Below are 23,351 nucleotides of genomic sequence, written 5' to 3' on the forward strand. Positions count from 1 at the left end.
TCAAGTCTTCTGGAAAGGCTGTCCACAAGGTTTCGGAGTGTGTCTATGGGAATGTTTGACCATTCTTCCAGAAGCACATTTGTGAAGTCAGTGCACAAAGCAAGGTCCATAAAGACATGGATGAGTGAGTTTGGGGTGGAGGAACTTGACTGGCCTGCAGAGAGTCCTGACCTCAACCCAATAAAACACCTTTGGAATGAATTAGAGCAGAGACTGTGAGCCAGGCTTTCTTGTCCACATTATTTCCTGACCTCACAAATGCGCTTCTGGAAGAATGGTCAGACATTCCCATAGACACACTCCTAAACCTTGTGGACAGTTTCCCAGAAGAGTTGAAGCTGTTATAGCTGCAAAGGGTGGGCCAACTCAATATTGAACCCTACGGACTTATGCCCCGTACACACGGTTGGACATTGATCGGACATTCCGTCAACAAAATCCTAGGATTTTTTCCGACGGATGTTGGCTCAAACTTGTCTTGCATACACACGGTCACACAAAGTTGTCGGAAAATCCGATCGTTCTAAACGCGGTGACCTAAAACATGTACGTTGGGACTATAAACAGGGCAGTAGCCAATAGCTTTCATCTCTTTAATTATTCTGAGCATGCGTGGCACTTTGTGCGTCAGATTTGTGTACACACGATCGGAATTTCTGACAACGGATTTTGTTGTCGGAAAATTTTATAGCCTGCTCTCAAACTTTGTATGTCGGAAAATCCGATGGAAAAAGTCCAATGGAGCCCACACACAGTCGAAATTTCCGACAACACGCTCCGATCGCACATTTTCCATCGGAAAATCCAACCGTGTGTACGGGGCATAAGACTGGGAAGCCATTAAAGTTTATGCACGTGTAAAGACAGGTGTCCCAATACTTTTGGTAATATAGTGTATATAGTACAAAATTCCACCCCTGTGTTAATCAATTAAACAACATTATTGTATAGTAGACTTTTTATGCCATTTGTATTTGCAGAAGTATGTGTATATTCATATTTTTTTTTTTCTTTTTAGGTTACAATACATTTTATAATGGTACACATCAATTCCCATTTTCTACATATGTATCAGTTTTTTTTGTTTACTAACCATTTTGACCTCTGGAAGATTCCCCCCCCCCCCCCCCCCACATTTCATGACCAGGCCATTTTTTGCGATACGACACTATGACAATGTACCCAAATAAAATGTATGTCCTTTTTTTCTCCACAAATAGAGTTTTCTTTTGTTGGTATTTGATCATCTCTGTCTTTTTATTTTTTTGCACTATAAACAAAAAACGACCAACAATTTTGAAAAAAAAAAAAATGTATATTTTTTTTACTTTCTACAATAAAACACATCCAGAAAAAAATAATTGAAAAATCTAATTTCTTCATCAATTTAGGCCAATATACATATTGCTACATATTTTTGGTAAAAAAAATCCCAATAAGCAGATATTGATTGCTTTGTGCAAAAGTTATAGCATCTACAAACTATGGGATATATTTATAGAATTTTTATTTTCATTATTTTACTAGCAATGGCGGCGATCAGCGACTTATAGCGGGACTGCGATATTGCGGTGGACAAATCGGACACCTAACTGACACTTTTGACACTTACTTGGGAACCAGCGACACTAATACAGAGATCACTGTCACTGTATTAATGACACTGACTGGGTTAACATCAGGGCCGATCAAAGGGTTAACTGTGTGCCTAGCTAAGGTTTCAGTGTAGTGGGTGAGGTGATTTTACTAGTGGAAGGCATTGACCCATGACCCTGCTTTACAGGAACACAGAATCCATGCCTTCTGTACTGTACAGAACGTCAATTTGCCTTGATTGCATAGGTAGACAGCCATTCTGCCTGTATAACAAACGATCAGCGGGTGTCTGTGGACATCAGGTCCACGGGACCCTCTGATCAGCACCTACTGTGTAGAATCACAGCAGGAGTGAGGCGCTGGCAGCCCGCACTCACGCCCGATACCCAGAAGTGCAGAATCTGTATGTATATGTGATCCTACGCAGCGCGGCCGCACTGTAGTGGTGAATGTGCTATAGGGCAGTTGGTAAGTGGCTAAAATCTTTTATCTTTCTGCCATTGTCCCCATGCTGCCTTCCCAGTGTCACACCTGTAAGAGTTTGGAGTTGGAGTTTTGTGGCGTTTTGTAATATATACAGTATGTCCTGTTTTTTATTTGTGTAATTTGCTGTGATCAAGGCTACTTGCCGAAACTCATTAGCCTTTTTATACTCAACATTATGTAAGCAATAAAAACATTGATATGGATTTCGGAGTTGCCGGCTCTACTTTTAGTTTTTGACTACTATTGATGGTTGGAGGACATTTGAGCCAGAGCACCCATTCTTGGATTCCATCTCTGATTCATAAGTGGTTTCCCCATTGTCCTCTTTTTTAATGTAATACGCTGTGATCAATGCTACTTGACGAAACGCGTCAGTATTTATATACCCAACATTATGTAAGCAATAAAGACATTCATTAGGATTTTGGAGTTACCGGCTCTTTTTTTCGTTAAGGAGAATTATCAACTGAATCACCCATGTAGGGGCCACAAATAATCAAAGTTGGATATAAAAACAACCAAAAGTGTCCACGGCCTCTGTAGAGTTTTTCCCATCCACTGAAACTCTCTGCCCCAACCTGTATAACTGTCCCCTACTCTGCCTGCCTTTAGGCAACATTAGGAATTTTTTCGTTAAGGAGAATTATCAACTGAATCACCCATGTAGGGCCCACAAATAATCAAAGTTGGATATAAAAACAACCAAAAGTGTCCACGGCCTCTGTAGAGTTTTTCCCATCCACTGAAACTCTCTGCCCCAACCTGTATAACTGTCCCCTACTCTGCCTGCCTTTAGGCAACAACTCTCCTAACCCTATTATAATTGTACTGTCTCCCTTTATTTTGTAAAGTACTGTATGCAAATTCTGTATTATAATAATAATAATAATATCTGTAAAGCACTATATACAAATCTCATTAGGTGTGTTGAACATAGGGGTTGATATGGGTGAGTACAAGTAGAATCTGTAGACTACTGCGAATAGAGGTGATGAAAGTGAATACATGGATTCATTCAGGGAGTTTGTTTTTTTTTTACTCTCCCCCTCTGCCGGTCACAGACCTGGATTCCACATGCAGAGTCTAAAGACACAACACCGATTGAAGCTAGACCCTGGGAGTAAAAGCTTAATTAACCTTCCATACTGTAATAGTTATACATATGGCCAACAGTGGAGAATTCTTGGTGTTCTGTTTAACTCTTTATTTGAAAACTTTATGCTCAGCAGGAATGACCTTGTCTGGAGTGCTCACTGATAATTTGTCTTTATCAAATGGGAAATTAGCTCAGACTCACAAACCAGAACCTTTCCCAGGAGAATATCTGCAATGATGCCTTGACAAAGATAAATGAGCTGCTGAAACTTGGGTTGTACTTTATATATATATAGAAATGTACAACTTCCCGAACTACAAGCACTGTGACTATAATGGCTACATTAACAACATCTTCATTGTTCATGACTGTGCAGAATATATGAGGTATACATACATATTATATATATATATATATATATATATATATATATATATATATATATATATATATATATACATATAATAAAGGAATACATGCTTAATGCCACATTCAATGTAGATTTAAAAGTTCAAACAGAAGTTAAGTGTTGTGGGTGGCAGCCAGCATTTGCCATCACATTCAATATTCACTACTATGCAAACCTACAATTATTGGGAAACTTACTTCTTGGTGTCTTCTATTTTCTCCTGCAAAGCTGACCCCCCAAAGTTACTCCACCCCACCAAGGCCATGTCCTTCTTCTCTTCTTGGCTGGTGCAAGGATTTTTTTCTACACAGGCGAAGATGCATTGTGCCTCTATCACCCCGTCCTCCTACCACCCCTTCCCCTCAACCACATTCATGTCACTGTCTACAGCCATGCTGGTACCTCCTTTACATTGCACCCATAATATGATGGGGTGCAGAGTGAAGGAAGTCAGCATTGAAAATTGAGCTGTGCTGAACTTCCATTAAACTACAGTGTGTAATGAGGGGGGTGGAGTTATACATTCCTTGCTTCTCCTCACTGGCCACAGGCAGCTGGCAGGTGAGGCAAACTAAAACTTCCAATGGCTGGGTTCCCCCTACCATAAACAAACTCCCAGATCACACCCCCACGTACTCCCCACTTTTTTTTTTTCCTCCATTGTTTCCCGCTCGTTTCCCCCTTCCCCTTTTTACCTCACTCCTTGCACATATATGCATCCACTTATAACCTATATTGGTTTGTCCAAAACTTGGGAATAGATAATTCCCCTTTCTGTTCTTACATTCAATCCAGTATCATTGTTACTTTACTGTAGGTGCAGTGCGCCCTCTCCCCCCTTCCTCCAATTGTTGGGGGTAGTTGATGTGTGATCCCTTGTAAGGCATGTTGGCTTGACACCCGCCCTCCGGGAGGTTGGCCCGCTGTCTGGGAAACAAAAGAAAAGGAGGGGATAACCTTTTCACATTTCGGCCATCTAGAGTCATTGGAAGCAACCTGACTGGTAACTATGCAATATATGAAGCTGTTTATGCACATATATAAATCTAATCTATTCCATATTTTCTGCTTTGTCCTGTGCTGTCTTAAAAGATTGTCTGACACATGCTTACACTTTTGCAGCTGCTAGCCATCTGTCCTCTGAAGAAGACCCATTGGGGTCGAAACGCGTCAGAACTTCAATAATAATTTTTGATTTTGTTGCTTTAGACTCATTGTACTGTACATTGTTGCCAGCTTTTTAACAATTTTGTACTCCATTTCATGTCTTGACTTTTAATGTCAGAATCTACTACTTTTATATTTTTTTGTACCAATAAAAATTACCTTTGATTATTTAATCACTTTTTGAACTGTATATTATTGGCTGCATTAAAGCCCCGTTTAGGGGGTTCCTTGTTTTTCTAAAGTAGAAAAGTATCAGCACTGGGAAGTTTCTCACAGTCTTAGCAGTTTGAATTGAATTGGATATACAGCATGCATGAGAGAGAAAGCTGCACAGCACAGTTCTCACAGCTGTCAGGTTGTTCCTCTATGTAGAGAGTTCAATACTAGTTCTAATACCGATCTGTGAAGTCAATGGTTTTTTCATCCAAGTCTTATCCTGTGTTTGATCCCTGATGAATGGAGAAAAAGTGTTGTCCCCGAAATATGTTGGCTATTGTTTTATGACTTTTTTTTATTAGCAATTAACCATTTTACCTCCGGAAGATTTACCCCCTCATGACAAGGCCACTTTTTGATATACAGCACTGCGTTACTTTAACTAACAATTGCGTGGTCATGCATTGCTGTACCCAAATAAAATGTATGTAATTTTTTTCCCCACAAATAGAGCTTTCTTTTGGTGGTATTTGATCACCACTGTATTTTTAATTTTTTTCGCTATAAATAAAAAAAGACCGACAATTTTGAAAACAAAAACAATATTTTTTACTTTCTGTTATAGAACATAAAAATAAAAAAAATAAAAAAATACAATTTCTTCATAAATGTAAGCCACAATATGTATTGTGCTACATATTTTTGGTAAAAAATTCCAATAAGCGTATGTTAATTGGTTTGTGCAAAAGTTATAACGTCTACAAACTATGGAATATATACCAGATTTTTTTTTATACTAGTAAAAGCAGTGATCAGCGGCTTATAGCGGGACTGCGATATTACGACAAACAATCTGACACTTTGGACACTGTGTGGGAACCAGTGACACTAATGCAGTGATCAGTGCTCAAAATATGCACTGTTGCTGTATTAATGACACTGGCTGGGAAGGAGTTAAACAGCTAGGGCGATTAAAGGGTTAAATGTATGCCTAGCCAGTGTTTGCGTACACAATGGGGTTGATTTACTAAAGGCAAATAGACTGTGCATTTTGCAAAGTGCAGTTGCACTCTGCAAGTGCAGTTGATCCAAAGCTTATTTAGCTTAAATGAAGTAAAGCTTCACTTTGGAAAGAATACTCAATCACATGCAGGGAAAATTTTAAAAAATGCATTTTTGCTTGCACATGATTGGATGATGGAAGTCAGCAGAGCTTCAGCTCATTTACTAAGCTCTGTTTACTACATTTTGCCTTTAGTATTACAATTACTGTATTTATCGGCATATAACACGCACAGGCGTATAACACGCACTTTCAATTTAGGAGGGAGGTTTCAGGAAAAAAACGTTCAAACTTTTAAATATAGAACTTTGAAGCAAAATAAGGGTCAGTGCCCATCGATGTAGCCTCACCATTGCCCATCTGCAGCCTCACTATTGCCCAACTGCAGCCTGATCAATGCCATCTGCAACCTGATCAATGCCATCTGCAGCCTGATCAATACCATCTGCATCCTCACAATTGCCCATCAATGCAGCTTGATCAATACCCATCTGCATCCTGATCAATGCCCATATGCAGCCTCGCCATTGCCATAAATGCAGCCTGATCAATGCCCATCTGCAGCCTCACCTCAGATTACTGCTGCCTCGGAGGGGACAGAGGGGGGCGGGACGAGTGCCGTCAGATTACATACAACAAAAATCTCCTGTTTACCTGGTGGCCTCTTTAATACAAAGTCCCGCCTCCTGGACCGGCTTCTATGATAGACAGAACAGTGGTCCAATGCCGTTGAAGGAAATGAGACTTCCTATTACAGAGGCCACTGAGTAGATAGGATATTCTCGCTGTATGTAATCTGATGGAGTTCATCCCGCCCCCCTCCCCGTTCCCTCCTAGGCAGCCCAAATTGCAGTATCGGCCTATAACACGCACACATTATTTGCACCCAATTTTCAGGGTGAAAAAGTGTGTTTTATACGCCAATAAATACAGTACTTCATTTGCCTTTAGTAAATCAACCCCTATGTATGGTGCTTTTACTAAGGGAAGTAATGGATTTTCTTTCCCTGCTTTGCAGGGAAAGAAAACTCATCACTTCCCCCTGTCAGGACGGAGCTCTGCCTTGCCTTTGCAGAGCTCAGGATGGGGCTCTGCAAAGCTCTGTCCTGTGTCTCTCTCCAGAGATCAGCAGGTGCCGGCGGACATCCATTGGCCAGTACCCGCTGATCGACTTCTGCCGTGCCAAATCACAGCAGAAGCAGCGTGCCGGTGGAATGTGTATTTCAACTGTTCATTTACCTATTTTGTTTGAAAGTACACTCTAATCACACTGTTCACTATAGACAATGGAATGTGCAATTGTCCATGTGAACTGGAAATTGGCCAAAGTTACAGACTATGCTTTTCATCTTTGCCAACAACTCTAAACATCTTAGGATGTTCCTGGACCCGGTCGGGAGACAGAAACCATAGATGTGATTTTGGAAAACATAGAAAGGATATGAATAATGTTATCTAAAACCATTTTATAAGAAACTTTCATGGTTATCAGCTATGTGAAAGTTAGAAAACCAGTCTATAAATATGGTTGTTGTAACAATTAAATCTTAAAGTGAAACTCCAGACAGTTCTGGATAAAATGTAGAGAGGTTCGACTCTTTGTCATATTTTTGTTGCTGTATTCAATCTGGGTGGATGTCCTCTCCTTTTTTGTTCTGGGAACAATTATCATCACAGCAGAAAGTATGCAGAAATCCAAAATTTTACAGTTTGCACCAGAAAAAGGTAGAAGGGAGATTTAAACAGTCCCTTAAACAGGAAGCGGAGGGAAATCCCCCCCCCCCCCCCCCCCCCAAAAAAAAAAAAAAAAAAACAATGACACACTCTAACAAAAAATAAAATAAAATTCTACTTTAATAAAATAAAAATAAATAAATAAAAAAGAATTGTATATAAATTAAAGTAAATAAATACATAAATAAAACCAAGTTGGTAGAAGAATTAGCAATGCATTTTGACACCTGTCATTCACAATGAATCTAAATACATATTATGCATACTTGATTTATGCTTGAATATGACAGATGTGTATATATTATTTATTTTTTATACACATTGCTACATAACAACTTTTTTTAAAATAATGATGTCAATATATATATATATATATATATATATATATATATATATATATATATAGTGGTTCCAGTGCACACATGTCAGAGAGAAAATGGTCCTGGTACGCAGCCAAGTCTGTAGTACAAATAGTCCAAAAGAGTCTCCACTCTAATTCATCCCAAAGGTGTTCTATCGGGTTAAGGTCAGGACTCTGTGCAGGCTAGACTTACTCAACCTTTTTTTTATGGGCCTTGCTTCGTGCACTGGTCCAAATTATTTGGTGGAGGGGTGATTATGGTATGGGGTTGTTTTTCAGGGGTTGGACTTGGCCCTTTGTTCCAGTGGAGGAAGCTTTTAAGCAGTGGCGTCACTAGGGTTGGTGTCACCTGGTGCCCCTCCCCCAATATTTTTCCCCATATACAGTCAGGTCCATAAATATTGGGACATTGACACAATTCTAATCTTTTTAGCTCTATACACCACCACAATGGATTTGAAATGAAACGAATAAGATGTGCTTTAACTGCAGACTTTCAGCTTTAATTTGAGGGTATTTACATCCAAATCAGGTGAACGGTGTAGGAATTACAACAGTTTGTATATGTGCCTCCCACTATTTAAGGGACCAAAAGTAATGGGACAGATTAATAATCATCCATCAAACTTTCAATTTTTAATACTTGGTTGCATATCCTTTGCAGTCAATTACAGTCTGAAGTCTGGAACGCATAGACATCACTAGATGCTGGGTTTCATCCCTGGTGATGCTCTGCCAGGCCTCTACTGCAACTGTCTTCAGTTCCTGCTTGTTCTTGGGGCATTTTCCCTTCAGTTTTGTCTTCAGCAAGTGAAATGCATGCTCAATCGGATTCATGTCAGGTGATTGACTTGGCCATTGGATAACATTCCACTTCTTTCCCTTAAACTCTTTGGTTGCTTTCGCAGTATGCTTCGGGTCATTGTCCATCTGCTCTGTGAAGCGCCGTCCAATGAGTTCTGAAGCATTTTGCTGAATGTGAGCAGATAATATTGCCTGAAACACATCCTTTTGTCAGCAGTCACATCATCAATAAATACAAGAGAACCAGTTCCATTGGCAGCCATACATGCCCACGCCATGACACTACCACCACCATGCTTCACTGATGAGGTGGTATGCTTTGGATCATGAGCAGTTCCTTTCCTTCTTCATACTCTTCTCTTCCCATCACTCTGGTACAATCTTGGTCTCATCTGTCCATAGGATGTTGTTCCAGAACTGTGAAGGCTTTTTTAGATGTTGTTTGGCAAACTCAAATCTGGCCTTCCTGTTTTTGAGGCTCACAAATGGTTTACATCTTGTGGTGAACCCTCTGTATTCACTCTGGTGAAGTCTTCTCTTGATTGTTGACATTGACACACATATACCTACCTCCTGGAGAGTGTTCTTGATCTGGCCAACTGTGAAGGGTGTTTTCTTCACCAGGGAAAGAATTCTTCGGTCATCCACCACAGTTGTTTTCAGTGGCTTTCCGGGTCTTTTGGTGTTGCTGAGCTCACCGGTGCATTCTTTCTTTTTAAGGATGTTCCTAACAGTTGATTTGGCCACACCTAATGTTTTTGCTATCTCTCTGATGGGTTTGTTTTGTTTTTTCAGCCTAATGATGGCTTGCTTCACTGATAGTGACAGCTCTGGATGTCATATTGAAAGTTGACAGCAACAGATTCCAAATGCAAATAGCACACTTGAAATTAACTCTGGACCTTTTATCTGCTCCTTGTAAATGGGATAATGAGGGAATAACACACACCTGGCCATGGAACAGCTGAGCAGCCAATTGTCCCATTACTTTTGGTCCCTTAAAAAAGTTGGAGGCACATATACAAACTGTTGTAATCCCTACATCGTTCAATGGATTTGGATGTAAATACCCTCAAATTAAAGCTGAAAGTCTGCAGTTAAAGCACATCTTGTTCGTTTCATGTCAAATCCATTGTGGTGGTGTATAGAGCCAAAAAGATTAGAATTGTGTCAATGTCCCAATATTTATGGACCTGACTGTAACACTGCATATAATGGCAATAGTAGTGCCATTAATAAATATGAAGCAACTAGCAAATTTAAATAACAATATGATATGAAAAAAAAATGAACTCCCCCAGGAAATAACAACCCCCAGGATCAGTGCCAGTTTCAGCAATAACAATCCTCAGCATTACAGTCAGCTTCCACAATAATGATCCCCAGCATTGATGTCAGTTTCTGCAATAATAACCCACCAGCATTGGTGCCAGTTTCTGCCATGATCCCCAGCATTGGTGCCAGTTTCTGCAATGATCCCCAGCATTGGTGCCAGTTTCTGCAATGATCCCCAGCATTGGTGCCAGTTTCTGCAATGATCCCCAGCATTGGTGCCAGTTTCTGCAATGGTCCCCAGAATTGGTGCCAGTTTCTGCAATGATTCCCAGCATTGGTGCCAGTTTCTGCAATGATTCCCAGCATTGGTGCCAGTTTCTGCAATGATTCCCAGCATTGGTGCCAGTTTCTGCAATGATCCCCAGGATTGATGTTAGTGTCCACAATAGTAACTGCCAGCATTGGTACCTGTTTGTGCAACGATCCCCAGCATTGGTGTCAGTTTCTGCAAAAATAACTGGGAAGCATTGGTGCCAGTTTCTGCAATGATCCCCAGCAATGGTGCCAGTTTCTGCAATGATCCCCAGCATTGGTGCAGTAGCTGCAATAATAGCCCCCCAGCATAGATGGTCAGTGGCATTATGCTTTTTTAAATCCTGCAGCATGAAGGAGCTAATTAACACTGGCCACTAATTCAGCACAATTGATCATTAATGCAGTGGTAGCCAGTATCAGTGTTAATTAACCCCTTTGTGCTGTATTAGTGGTCAGCATTAATTAACTGCTTTGTATTACAGCATGAATGGGTTAATTAACATTGACACTGGCCACTAATGCAGCACAAAGGGGTTAATTAACACTGATACTGGCTACCACTGCATTAATGATCAATGGCAGTGCTACTGGTCATTAATGCATTAGAGATCAATGGTAGTATTAATTAGGGATGGGCTTTATGTTCGGGTCGAACATGAGTTCGATTCGAACAGTGGCTTTTCACCCATTCGCCGAACAGCGAACAATTTGGGGTATTTGCGGCAAATTAGAAAGCCGCTGAACACCCTTTAAAAGTTTGAGAAATCAAAAGTGCTAATTTTAAAGGCTTATATGCATGGTATTGTCATAAAAATGTTTGGGGTCCCAGGTCCTGCCCCAGGGGACATGTATCAATGCAAAAAAAAGTTTTAAAAACAGCCGTTTTTTCGGGAGCAGTGATTTTAATAATACTTAAAGTGAAACAATAAAAGTGTAATATTCCTTTAAATTTCTTACCTTGGGGGTGTCTATAGTATGCCTGTAAAGGAGCGCATGTTTCCCGTGTTTAGAACAGTCTGACAGCAAAATTATATTTTTAAAGGAAAAAAAGTCATGTAAAACTACTATCGCTAGCGCTGGCTATAATGAATTGACGTTTCAGCAGTACACATAAAAGTTCATTGATAAAAACGGCATGGAATTTCCCCACAGGGGAACCCCGAACCAAATTTTTTTTTCAAAATGCGTGGGGGTCCCCCTAAAATCCTTACCAGGCCCTTCAGGTCTGGTATGGATATTAAGGGGAACCCCGCACCAAAATTAAAAAATGGCGTGGGGGTCCCCCTCAAAATCCATACCAGACCCTTCAGGTCTGGTATGGATTTTAAGGGGAATCTCACGCCAACATTTTTTCAAAAATGGCATGGGGTCCCCCCAATAATCTATACCAGACCCTTATCCGAGCACGCAACCTGGCAGGCCGCAGGAAAAGAGGGGGGATGAGAGAGCGCTCCCCCTCCTGAACAGTACCAAGCCACATGCCCTCAACATTGGGAGGGTGCTTTGGGGTAGCCCCTCAAAGCACCTTGTCCCCATGTTGATGGAGAGAAGGACCTCATCCCCACAACCCTTACCCGGTGGTTGTGGGGGTTTGCGGCTGAATTGTTAATGGGGTACAAATGTACCTTTACCATTTCACAAAAAAAGTGTCAAAAAGGTTAAAAAACACAAAAGACGGTTTTTGACAAATCCTTTATTAATTTCTTCTTCTTTCCACTTCTTCTTCCATCTTCTTTCTTCTGGCCTTCCTTCGGTGTTCTTCATCTTCCTCCAACTTCTTCTCCATCTTCTTCTTCCTCTGCTCTTCTCGCCCCGCATCTTCCTCCGGCTTCTTCTCCGCTCCGTCCACACGATCCGCCTCAGTGGGAGTCTTCTGCCGCGTGACACTTCGGTTCTTCTGACATTTCTTATATAACGGAGGGTCAGAGACTTGTCAAAAAAGGTCTCTTGTGTTTTTTAACCTTTTTGACACTTTTTTGGGAAATGGTAGGTGTACATTTGTACCCCATTACCAATTCACACAGGGGGGGGCGAGATCTGGGGGTCCCCTTGTTAAAGGGGGCTTCCAGATTCCGATAAGCCCCCTGCCCGCAGAACCCCACAACCACAGGGCAAGGGTTGTGGGGATGAGGCCCTTCTACCCATCAACATGGGGACAAGGTGCTTTGAGGGGCTACCCCAAAGCACACTCCCAATGTTGAGGGCATGTGGCCTGGTACGGTTCAGGAGGGGGGCCGCTCTCTTGTCCCCCCCTCTTTTCCTGCGGCCTGCCAGGTTGCGAGCTCAGCTAAGGGTCTGGTATGGATTTTTGGGGGGACCCCACGCCATTTTTTTTTTATTTTGGCGCGAGGTTCCCCTTAAAATCGAAATTTAAAGGAATATTACACTTTTATTGTTTCACTTTAAGCATTATTAAAATCACTGCTCCCGAAAAAAACGTCCATTTTTAAAACTTCTTTTTGCATTGATACATGTCCCCTGGAGCAGGACCCAGGTCTCCAAACACTTTTTATGACAATAACTTCCATATAAGCCTTTAAAATGAGCACTTTTAATTATTCATGTTCACGTCCCATAGACTTTAACGGTGTTCACGTGTTCAAACAAATTTTTTGCCTGTTCGCATGTTCTGGATGCGAACCGAACCGGGGGGTGTTCGGCTCATCCCTAGTGTTAATTAACTCCTTGTGCTGAATTAGTGGTCAGCATTAGTACATTAACCCCTTCATGCTACATATTACTGGCTAATGGCAGTGTTAGTTAATTAACCCCTTAACCCCCAATCACAAAACCCACCATAGTTCCCAAGGCATTAACCAGCCCAGTGCACTGGAAAAGCCTTAAGGCTGAGTCACTGCAACATTACACATACAACATATATTCTCCTCTGTCTGTCTGTCATTGCTCACTTACCTAACCCAAGCAACATGCATGCTCCCTTGTGGTGCCGCTCCTCTTCCTGTCCCGGTCACTGAATGACATCATGTCAGAGGCGGGGACTAGAAATGATCTGTCAGCTGGAGTTCACTCCGCCTGATAGAGAAGTGTAATGAATGTCTACTAGTGCTGAGCGTAGGAGGGGCACAGGGAGCAGCTCTGCAAGGGCACTTTGCAGGGTCTAACTTCAGCAGGGATGTGTGTACCAAAGTACATGTTAAGCCACCATCGGCCAGAGTCCAGAGTTTAGCCGGTGCTACCCACACTGTAATCTCTTCACGCCCCCCCTTGTTCTGCCCTTGGCACCCCCCATTGCAACGTCACTGTTTTTAAGGCGTCAGCATACCAAGACATTTTGGACAATTACATGCTCCCAACTTTGTGGGAGCAGTTTGGGGATGATCCCTTCCTGTTCCAACATGATTGTGCACCAGTGCACGAAGCAAGGTCCATAAAGACATAGATGAGGAAGTTTGGGGTGGAGGAACTTGACTGGCCTGCATAAAGTCCTGACCTCAACCCGATAGAACATTTTTGGGAGGAATTAGAGCGGAGACTGCAAGCCAGGACTTCTCGTCCACATCAGTGTCTGACCTCACAAATGCGTTTCTGGAAGAATGGTCAAACATTCCCATAGACACACTCCTAAACCTTTTGGACAGCCTTCCCAGAAGAGTTGAAGCTGTTATAGTTGCAAAAGGTGGGCCAAATCAATATTGAACCCTACGGACTAAGACTCGGATGTCATTAAAGTTCATGTGCATGTAAAGGCAGGCGTCCCAGAGAAAAAATTGACCTGGCGCGCAGCAAAGTCTGTAGTACAAATAGTTCAAAAGAGAGAGCAGCATGCACAGGCCTTTAGAGGTGAATTTTATTGTAAGGTTTTGACAAGGCACAAGCTTGTACATATACAGTATATACACATATATATATATATATATATATACTTATGGATTAAAGTGGTATTAAACCCAATACCAAAAATGTATTGCAGCTCACCTATCATCAATGTGGTGGCTGCATCAGTTTTCTTTTCTTTGGCTTTTTTTCCTTCTGGTTTCTCCTGGTGATCTGGCCACTGCCAGTAACACACCTCCTGTATAGGGATGGGCCGAACAGACCACTGTTTGGTTTGCACCAGAACTTCCGAACACCGCGAAAATTCGGACCTGAATAACGAACCCCACTAAAGTCAATGGGATCCGAACATCAAAACTCAAAAGTGCCCATTTTGAAGGCTTATATGAAAGTAATTGGGCATACAATGGTTATAGGGGTCCGGGTCCTGCCCTGGGGGGCATGTATCAATAAAAAAAGTTTGTAAGAAATGTCATTTTTAAATGAGCAGTGATTTTTTTGATTTTTAAAATGAAAGCCTAAAATGAAGAAATTCCTTCCAATTTACTGTAGTGCCTGGGGGGTCACTTTAGTACCTGTAAAGTGGCAGATCTGTACCATGTCTAGATGTAGATGCACGTAGATAGACTTAAATCAATGTAAAGAGGTGTTTGGTGCACTTTCATTTGAGTACTCACACTACACAGGCACACTCCACGGATACACTATAATATACTGCAATATAATGCTCCAAAAGTACAGTGACCCACAGAACTATATGGCGTTAAACTGGCAGTAACGCACACAAAAGTAAATGGCATTAAACTGGCAGTAATGCTCAAAACTATATAACTTTAAACTGGCAGTAACGCACAAAACGATATGGCGTTAAACTGGCAGTAACGCACAAAATTATATGGCGTTAAACTGGCAGTAACGCACACAGAACTATATGGCATTAGACTGGCAGTAACACACAAAACGATATGGCGTTAAAATGGCAGTAACGCACACAGAACTATATGGCGTTAAACTGGCAGTAATGCACACAGAAGTAAATGGCGCTAAACTGGCAGTAATGCACAAAACGATATGGCGTTAAACTGGCAGTAACGCACACAGAACTATATGGCATTAAACTGGCAGTAACGCACACAGAACTATATGGCGTTAAACTGGCATTAACGCACACAAAACTATATGGCGTTAAACTGGCAGTAACGCACACAGAAGTATAGGGCATTAAACTCGCAGTAACGCACACAGAACTATGTGGCGTTAAACTCGCAGTAATGCACACAAAACTATATGGCGTTAAACTCGTTGAAACGCACACAGAAGTAAATGGCGTTAAACTGGCAGTAACACAATCAAATAGATGATGTTCAACCGTCACTGCACTGACGCTATCTGAACTGTCCCTACTCTAGCTATACACTAATGCAGGGATATGCAATTAGCGGACCTCCAGCTGTTGCAGAACTACAAGTCCCATGAGGCATAGAAAGACTCTGACAGCCACAAGCATGACACCCAGAGGCAGAGCATGATGGGACCTGTAGTTTTGCAACAGCTGGAGGTCCGCTAATTGCATATCCCTGCACTAATGAAAAGATTACTGACACAGTCTCACTACGCTACACTGAAACTATCTGAGCTGTCCCTACTCTAGCTGCACACTATGCAAAGCTGAATGATGGTCCTCCTCACTACACTCACACTATCCCTAGACTGACACTAAACTAATATTCTACACTGACAATTGAAGCACAATAGCACAGTATAGCACACTAACTAATAGCACTGAACAGAGCCCTGTTCTATCTCTCTCCATGCTGAAATCACACTGAAAATGCCTGCCATTGAAAGAATACTTTTATACTGTGGGGCGGGAATGAGCCATGATTGGATAAAGTCATGACGACAGTGTCCAATCATGACTCTGACAGTGCTCTGTGCCCTGATTGGCTGAAGCTTTCACTGCTTCAGCCAATCAGGGATTGCAATGCACTGTTCAGCGTCGTAATGCATTGTGGTTGGCTCGGGGGGGCCGGACAAATGGTCGAATGATCCGTTTGTTTGGCTGTTCGTCGAACATCCAAACAGCGAAAGTTCAGCCCCAACTTATGCTCGGGCCGAACCGTTCGCCCATCCCTACTCCTGTATTAGTGTGACACCATTCTGGATGAATGAGCACAGGCGGCACAGCAGGTGCATTAAATGTATTATTAGATTTAGATACACTAACAAGTTGAAGCCAAAATCCAGCTCACATGTAATAATCAGTTAAACCAAACAGTTTTGTTTCCTTCTTGGAATAAATGTTTTTTGCATGAATAAACAAAAGCTAATCATTTTAACCACCCCTGCGAATGTTAAGTGGTTCGTCTCATCCATGTAAACTGATACATTCTGGTGGAGAGTTTGTGCTTTTGAAAAACAACAGATTTGCTGGTTGGATAACCAGATGAAAGTAGAAAAAAAATAAAAAGGGAAACTAATGCAGTTATCACAAAGAACTGGTAATCTGTAATATAATAAATATTTGCTTTTGAGTTTCATACCGCTTTAAGTCATTAAAGTAGATAAGAGAACAACCAAAGGCAACCAACCCACTTTGAGTTTGTTATAGTTAGCTCATTTAACATATGATTTGGTTAATGGGGGTGATTGCATCCTGCATTTTACCATTGGCTTAATTAAAGTGTATGTAAACCCTAAAAAAGAAAACTCATTTGGTGTATTAAATTATATCAATGAAAGTGTTTTGTTATATATGTTTGATGTGTACAAAAATACCTGGTGATCCTGCCGGAAATTCAGTGAGCTAGTAACTTAGGTCTAGATATGCTTTAAGATTCTCCGTTTATACTCTGCACACTTCTCTACAGCCAGAGAAGTATATAGACTCCATCCAATACTAATAATGAGTTTCCTTGAGTCCATTTGTCACATTACATAGAAGTTACATATTACATTTTGTTCTTCAGTTTAGATACACTTTAAATAAACTTGTTCGATAATGCAAAATTTACCTTACTGAGGTTTTTTAGATTATAAACTTCCAGAATAAAAAATAAAAAAATGGTTCCTAGACCATATGATAGCTTCTATAACCCTTTTAATTTATACAAACAGATGCATTATCCCATAAACAGTGTATTTTGTGCAGCCAATGTGAGCGTGTGATCCTTGTGTCTGCTGAATGCACTTGCACTTCTGTCTGGTCTTTTAGTTATAATAAAACACTTCATCCCACAGATGTTGTGGCCTGCTGCCCTCCCTTTTTGTCTTTTTTTTTTTTACGTTGTCTAAAATAAAAAGGATGCCCATTTTCCGCTCCTTCTTGCTTCACAAGACCCTATTTTTCTCCCGTTCTCCCAACAAAGGGTTACTCCCAAGAGGCTTCAATTGTCACGAGATGGAGAGATGATGGCTAGTGATCACAGTCAATAGCTTTGATTAACAATAAGGTAGAAAATTAGCAATGCTAGCATTCAGCCATCCTGCCTTCCCCTCTCCATATGCTCAGTGCAGCCTGTACTGATTGCCCCACTCTGGGTAGTCTACATGCTGAGAGACAGCAGACAAGGTGCACTGGAGAGGTTACAATTAAGACTCCATAAACAGCGAATGAAAGATTATATTGCCGGCATTTTCAGATCTACATGAAAGCCTGTTTTTTTATTTGGGAGCCTGATTAAGATGTTTCAAAGGGAAGTGTCTTGTCTGCTGTTTGTGTGTGTCCCCCTGCTATGCTTGGATTTAATGGTGTCTGGATATGTGCTGAGCAAAACTGCAACTTCTGTAACTACTATGAACCCCTCATCTGCAGCTGTGATGTTATTCTTAACAGACACGGACGACCTAAAAAGGGGGAGCAATGGAGGAACTTCACCGCCCACATCTGACAATGATGACAACTCTGTGATCTACACAGGTAGAGTCAACCACTTTACCTTTTTCTGTATTCAGTTGTATCAGTTTTGTAGGATGCTTTTTTGATGCAGTGGTTCTGATTTATTAAAGTAAAGGCTTTCTCTTTGCAAAGCCAATGTTAGTAAATACGCTGAATTTATGTTCCCTTTTTATAGCTAATAATGTGTTAAATAAAAAAATAAATTAAAAAAAACCCAGAACTTTTGCTACCACTTGATTGGTTGATTTAAGTAAAGATCTATATTACTTAAGCCCCATACACACATATCAGATTTTCTGCTGATTTTTGTCTTCAGATTTACCAAAACCATGTAGTGCAAGGGCCTGCCTGATTGCATACAAATTGAAACTCTTAAGGTTTGACCTTGTATTATATGGTTTTGGTAAATCTGAAGACAGAAATCTGCAAAAAATTTTATAGTGTGTATGGGGCTTAAAGGAACAGAGGCAGTTCAATGAGCAAAGTGAATGTTTGCTAAGTTCATTAAGTAATATAAATCTTTACTTAAATCAACCAATCGATTGCTAGCAAAAGTTCTGGGGGGTCTTTTTATTTATCTATTGGGTCTTAAGCTGGCCATACACAGTAAAATTTCTCCTGTTCAGGCGCACAGGTAGAACAAGAGAAATTACACATTTAACAGACTGGATAGATGAATCTGCGGTGCTGGCTATTGTATAGCACCTTCGACTGTTAGAATACTTCAAACAGTGCCTATAGCTGATTGGACTCTGATGGGAATTTGCCGCCTGACTCTTTTGACAAAAGTCAATCAAAAAATTTACTTGTGTTTACCAGGTGGTGCCCCCCCTCGGCCACCTATGGAACAAACTTCATCCAATTCAGCAGGAATCAGACACAATTCAATGAGAGTATGGCCAGCTTAAGTAAATCAATGTACCTTCTAGCAATGGCATGTTTATCTGAAATGGTCAACATACAGACACAACTAATTATTTCATTATAATTGATGGCTGGTGGGTTAACATAATTTAGTACTTATTATGGAAAGCAGGCGAGATCTTCAGACTAAAGTTCTTGACTCTGCCTCCTTTCTACGAAGTTTAACTTAACCTGCTGCATTAACTATAATATTAAGTCATTCAAAGATCCAAGAAAGTGGGATTCCCCTTGTAATGGTTGGGTGGAGTGGCAGTGATCTGTCTGGCCGAGTACCCAGGAGAAGCCACAAATAATGGTTTTGAGTGGACTAATTCTTTAATCAGGTAACATGCTACATGTAGACTATACAGTAGTAATAATTCAGAACAGACAATTCTCTTTTGTAGTTATGACTCTTTATGTGATTTTGGCTTGCTTTGGATTACTGTTACTGGTAGGTGTCTAGCCTAGCCAATGTCTAATTTTGACCTTCCTTCGTTGAGGGGTAAGGAGTTTAATTCCAACATGTCATGAGCATCACAGTTTGAAAAATGTGGGATTAAGAGATAAAAGTGATGTAAAGGTTCAGAGAAAGCAAATGTTGAAAAGTTTGTTCCCCACTAGTTGCTGTATTTTGCTCCTCACCGTTTCTGTGTGCATTGGCTTACGGAATAAACTTGCATATTCCGTGGACTTTGAGTATCTGACCTGTCAGGAGCATGGCATTTCCCAGCAAAGCCAATCATCCTACAAAGCACAAGTGAGTTTAAAAGAAAAGGTTAGACAAATGAATAGTTTATTACTGTCTTATCTCTCTGCTGCCACACTGCTTTCCTCATTGCTGCTTTGTGGATGGCATTGTGAAGACACTTCCAGGATACCTGATAAAGTAAATGAGCTATTTGCTTTGTTGAACTTACTTATATGACTTCACAGAAGCAGCAGGTTTGGTACACATTATATAAATTGGCCATGAACAGGCACATCTATTTCCACAAAAGGACAATTGCTGTATAAATCGGTCCAACTTAACTTGTCCAGCCTGGGCTTATTTTCTATAGCCAGCATGTCTTGGGGTGACCTCAGCAGATACACTTGACAGAGATAAGTTGTAAAAAATTACTGTGTAGGATTAGTTTAGCTGACCACTGTCCTCATGAGGTGTAGTTGCTTGCTGCTATCATAGACATACACTTGAACAAAGCATTTGGGTTCATGTTTCTGTGGGAGCAATAGAGGAACACAATTGATCCTCATCTGCAATCAACACTGGCTGTACGGCTGACTTTAAAGATAAGAGCTTTGGTATCCTGAGGTGACCCATTCCCTGACCTGTCATTTACCTGATCCAGGCAGATGTGTACAATAATGAATACTTGGGGTCAATTTACTAAAACTGGAGCGTGTAAAATCTGGGACAGCTCTGCATAGAAACCAATCAGCTTCCAGGATTTTTGTCAAAGCTCAATTGAACAAGCTGAAGTCAGAAGCTGATTGGCTACCATGCACAACTGCACCAGACTTTGCACTCTCCAGTTTTAGTAAATCAACCTTCCCTTGACTTTATTTGCTGATTGTTATTTAAGGAATGCATTGATCATTTAAATGCCTAAACTTTTTTTCACTGTCTGAAAATTCAAATGTGTTTGTTAAAGTTGTTATTGTTTGCAGGTGATAGTTCAATGAGGAGAAAATAGAGGAACAGCTTTTTAAAGGGTTCACCCATCCAAACCTGCCATTTATTTTTGGGTGGATACTGGAAGGATGAATCAACTTATCACCTTATTTATATAAAGTAAACCTATCATGAAAGAATTATGGAGGCTGTCATTGCTAACCTCCCTCTAAAAATGCTAGTTGCCTGACTGTTATGCTGACCTTTTGGCTTGAATAAGCTTGGTCAGTGACCCAGAGCAAGTATGCAGGTCAAGAAAGTCAGAGAAAGGTCAGAAGTACTCATCTTAGTACTTGTGCTATGTCAGAGACACAAAGGGGTTGATTTACTAAAACTGGAAAGTGCAAAATCTGGTGCAGCTCTGCATAGAAACCAATCAGCTTCCATGTTTTTTTCATCAAAGCTTAATCAAACAAGCTGAAGCTAGAAGCTGATTGGCTACCATGCACAGGCTGCACCAAAGTTTGCTCTCTCTAGTTTTAGCAAATCAACCCCAATGTATTGAAGCAAGTAGTCAGCATAACAGCCAGGCAACTAACATTTTCAGAATGAGAGCCCAGCCTTCATGTGTTTCTGATTGTAAGTTTTCTTAAATTGTAAGTTTTCTTGTCAAGCCTACTCTTAGTCTACTATTGGTCTCTTGAGTGCAGTTGCCATTGTCAAAAGCTGCCTCTTCCTCCATTCTTTTTGAACTACAATCCAATGTGGTGCATTTACTAAAGACTTATTGACTGTGCACTTTGCAAGTGCAGTTGCACTTTGAAGGGGCATTTGCTCCAGAGCTTAGTAAATGAGGGAAAGTTTTGCAAGCTTCCATTATTCAATCATGTGCAAGCAAAAATGCTGTTTTTTTTTCATCGCATGTGATTGGATATCCTTTGAACAGTGAAGCTTCACCTCATTTGCTAAGCTCTGAAGCAAATGCCCTTGCAGAGTGCACTTTGCAAAGTGCATAGTCTGTTTGCCTTTAGTAAATGAACGCCAATGTGTTTTTATTAAAGCCCAGCTGCGGGCAAAAATTTTTTTTCCCATGCAGCCGGGCTGTGGCCGCTCTGCATGGGTCAACTGCTCGATTTTTCTAGGGGTGAGCACAAAGTTTATACTCACCTGATCCACCCATCCTCTGAAAAACTGCGCTCCCCAGCGGTGGACAGTTGCTGTCTATGAAACGTGCTCTGAGTGTGCTGACGTCAGGAACAGCCCATTTTCAGGACTGCTGGAGCATGGGAGTGCTGAACTGGTCTTGTGCAGGGAGGATCAGCAGATCAGGTAAGTATATCTCTGCGATCCTCTTCTATAGAATAAAATAAACAGCGTCCACACTGCCCGGGAAAAAACAATTATATATAATTTCATATTATAGGGATATTTTGGTCATAAATGGATCCATGGCTCTATGAAACTATGTTGTCTTTTAACTCAGACCAGCTAAGATCTTTAGTTGAGGTCTTACCATTGGATTCTCACAGTGATATAGGAAGCCAGATAGTAAATTGGCAGAGTTCTCCCATAACTGATCTATAACTATTGGACTGGTATTTAAATTGCAGATCCTTCGCTGTTTGGTGCTTTTTTTCCTCTTCTCTTACTTTTTCGCTAAGGCCTTCTTAACACCTATACATCCTGCTGCAGTGCATTACTGAATGCATGTTAACATGTGACATTTTACATGTTGATATACGTTGTGTTGAAACAGCCCATTCATTCATCCTGGGCTGGCAATGAAATGAAAAAGGGACCTGCACCTTTTTAATGCATTGTTCCACAACTGGCAATCTACAATGCAGGTCCACCAACATTGCATGTACAGTGCGTTGGTGTGCCTTTCTAAATGAATGACACCATAACGCACCATGTAACAGATTGTGCATGGTAAAATACATAGTTTACTGTGCGTTTCCATACCGAATCACGGAGAATGGGCCCAGAAATTAAAAGCATAAAAAGTTTATGATACACACAAAGAAACCTACTAAATTTGGTGGAGTCTACTTAGACACCATAACTGATTCATCTAAAGGGATGAAGAGTTGAATTAACACAATGATCTAATAGATACTGTAGGTAGCATTACATTTTTTGTTTTTTTTTTAATTACATTTTTTATGTGGCCACTTGTAACAAATTTACATTCTTCCATTCATGGTCAGTTCATCTATTCCATAGCAGGAAAATCACTATGTGCCTCATACCTGGTGAGCATGTTCCAGTAAATCTGACAGGTTTGATTAATGTATCATTCTGTCTCCATTCCAAGCAATACTTATACTTTACAACCTAAATACAGTTGACCTATTGAGCTTTGTTAAGTGATCACACTTATTAGGGTGTTTTATTAAGCAGGGCATTACTCCACTAAGTCTTACAGTCTTTGCTGAGGAAACTTGTTAATTTGGAAAATAACATGTTATCCATCATCAGCTGTCAAGTGTATTGATCAATGCAAGGAATTTTATGCAAGTCATACTCTTTAGAATAATGAAATCACACAGGGAAATCTATTTTATCATTATAATGTTACTGTTCTACTTAGTGTTTTATATCATAACGCAGCATTTATAAAACTTTTTTTGGTGAATTGGTGTAAAATTATACACTGAGCTTTTAATTACCTCTTC

At 40.6% G+C, this 23,351-nt stretch overlaps 1 protein-coding gene across 3 annotated transcripts in view; it reads left to right on the plus strand.

The window, feature by feature from the left end:
• The window catches only part of ROBO1 (roundabout guidance receptor 1), a 1,646,584-nt gene that overhangs the window by 923,416 nt on the left and 699,817 nt on the right, over positions 1-23,351 (plus strand). For 2 of the 3 annotated variants that reach the window (XM_073617020.1, XM_073617021.1), the window contains exon 1: positions 17,927-18,176. In XM_073617020.1, coding sequence (XP_073473121.1) covers positions 17,942-18,176 — 235 coding nt within the window. In that variant the 5' untranslated portion in view covers positions 17,927-17,941. Of the gene's footprint in view, positions 1-17,926; positions 18,177-23,351 lie in introns of those variants that run through there. The other variant, XM_073617022.1, reaches the window with a different exon arrangement.

This window comes from Aquarana catesbeiana, linkage group LG02 (genome assembly GCF_042186555.1).
Source record: "Aquarana catesbeiana isolate 2022-GZ linkage group LG02, ASM4218655v1, whole genome shotgun sequence".
Lineage (NCBI taxonomy): Eukaryota > Metazoa > Chordata > Amphibia > Anura > Ranidae > Aquarana > Aquarana catesbeiana.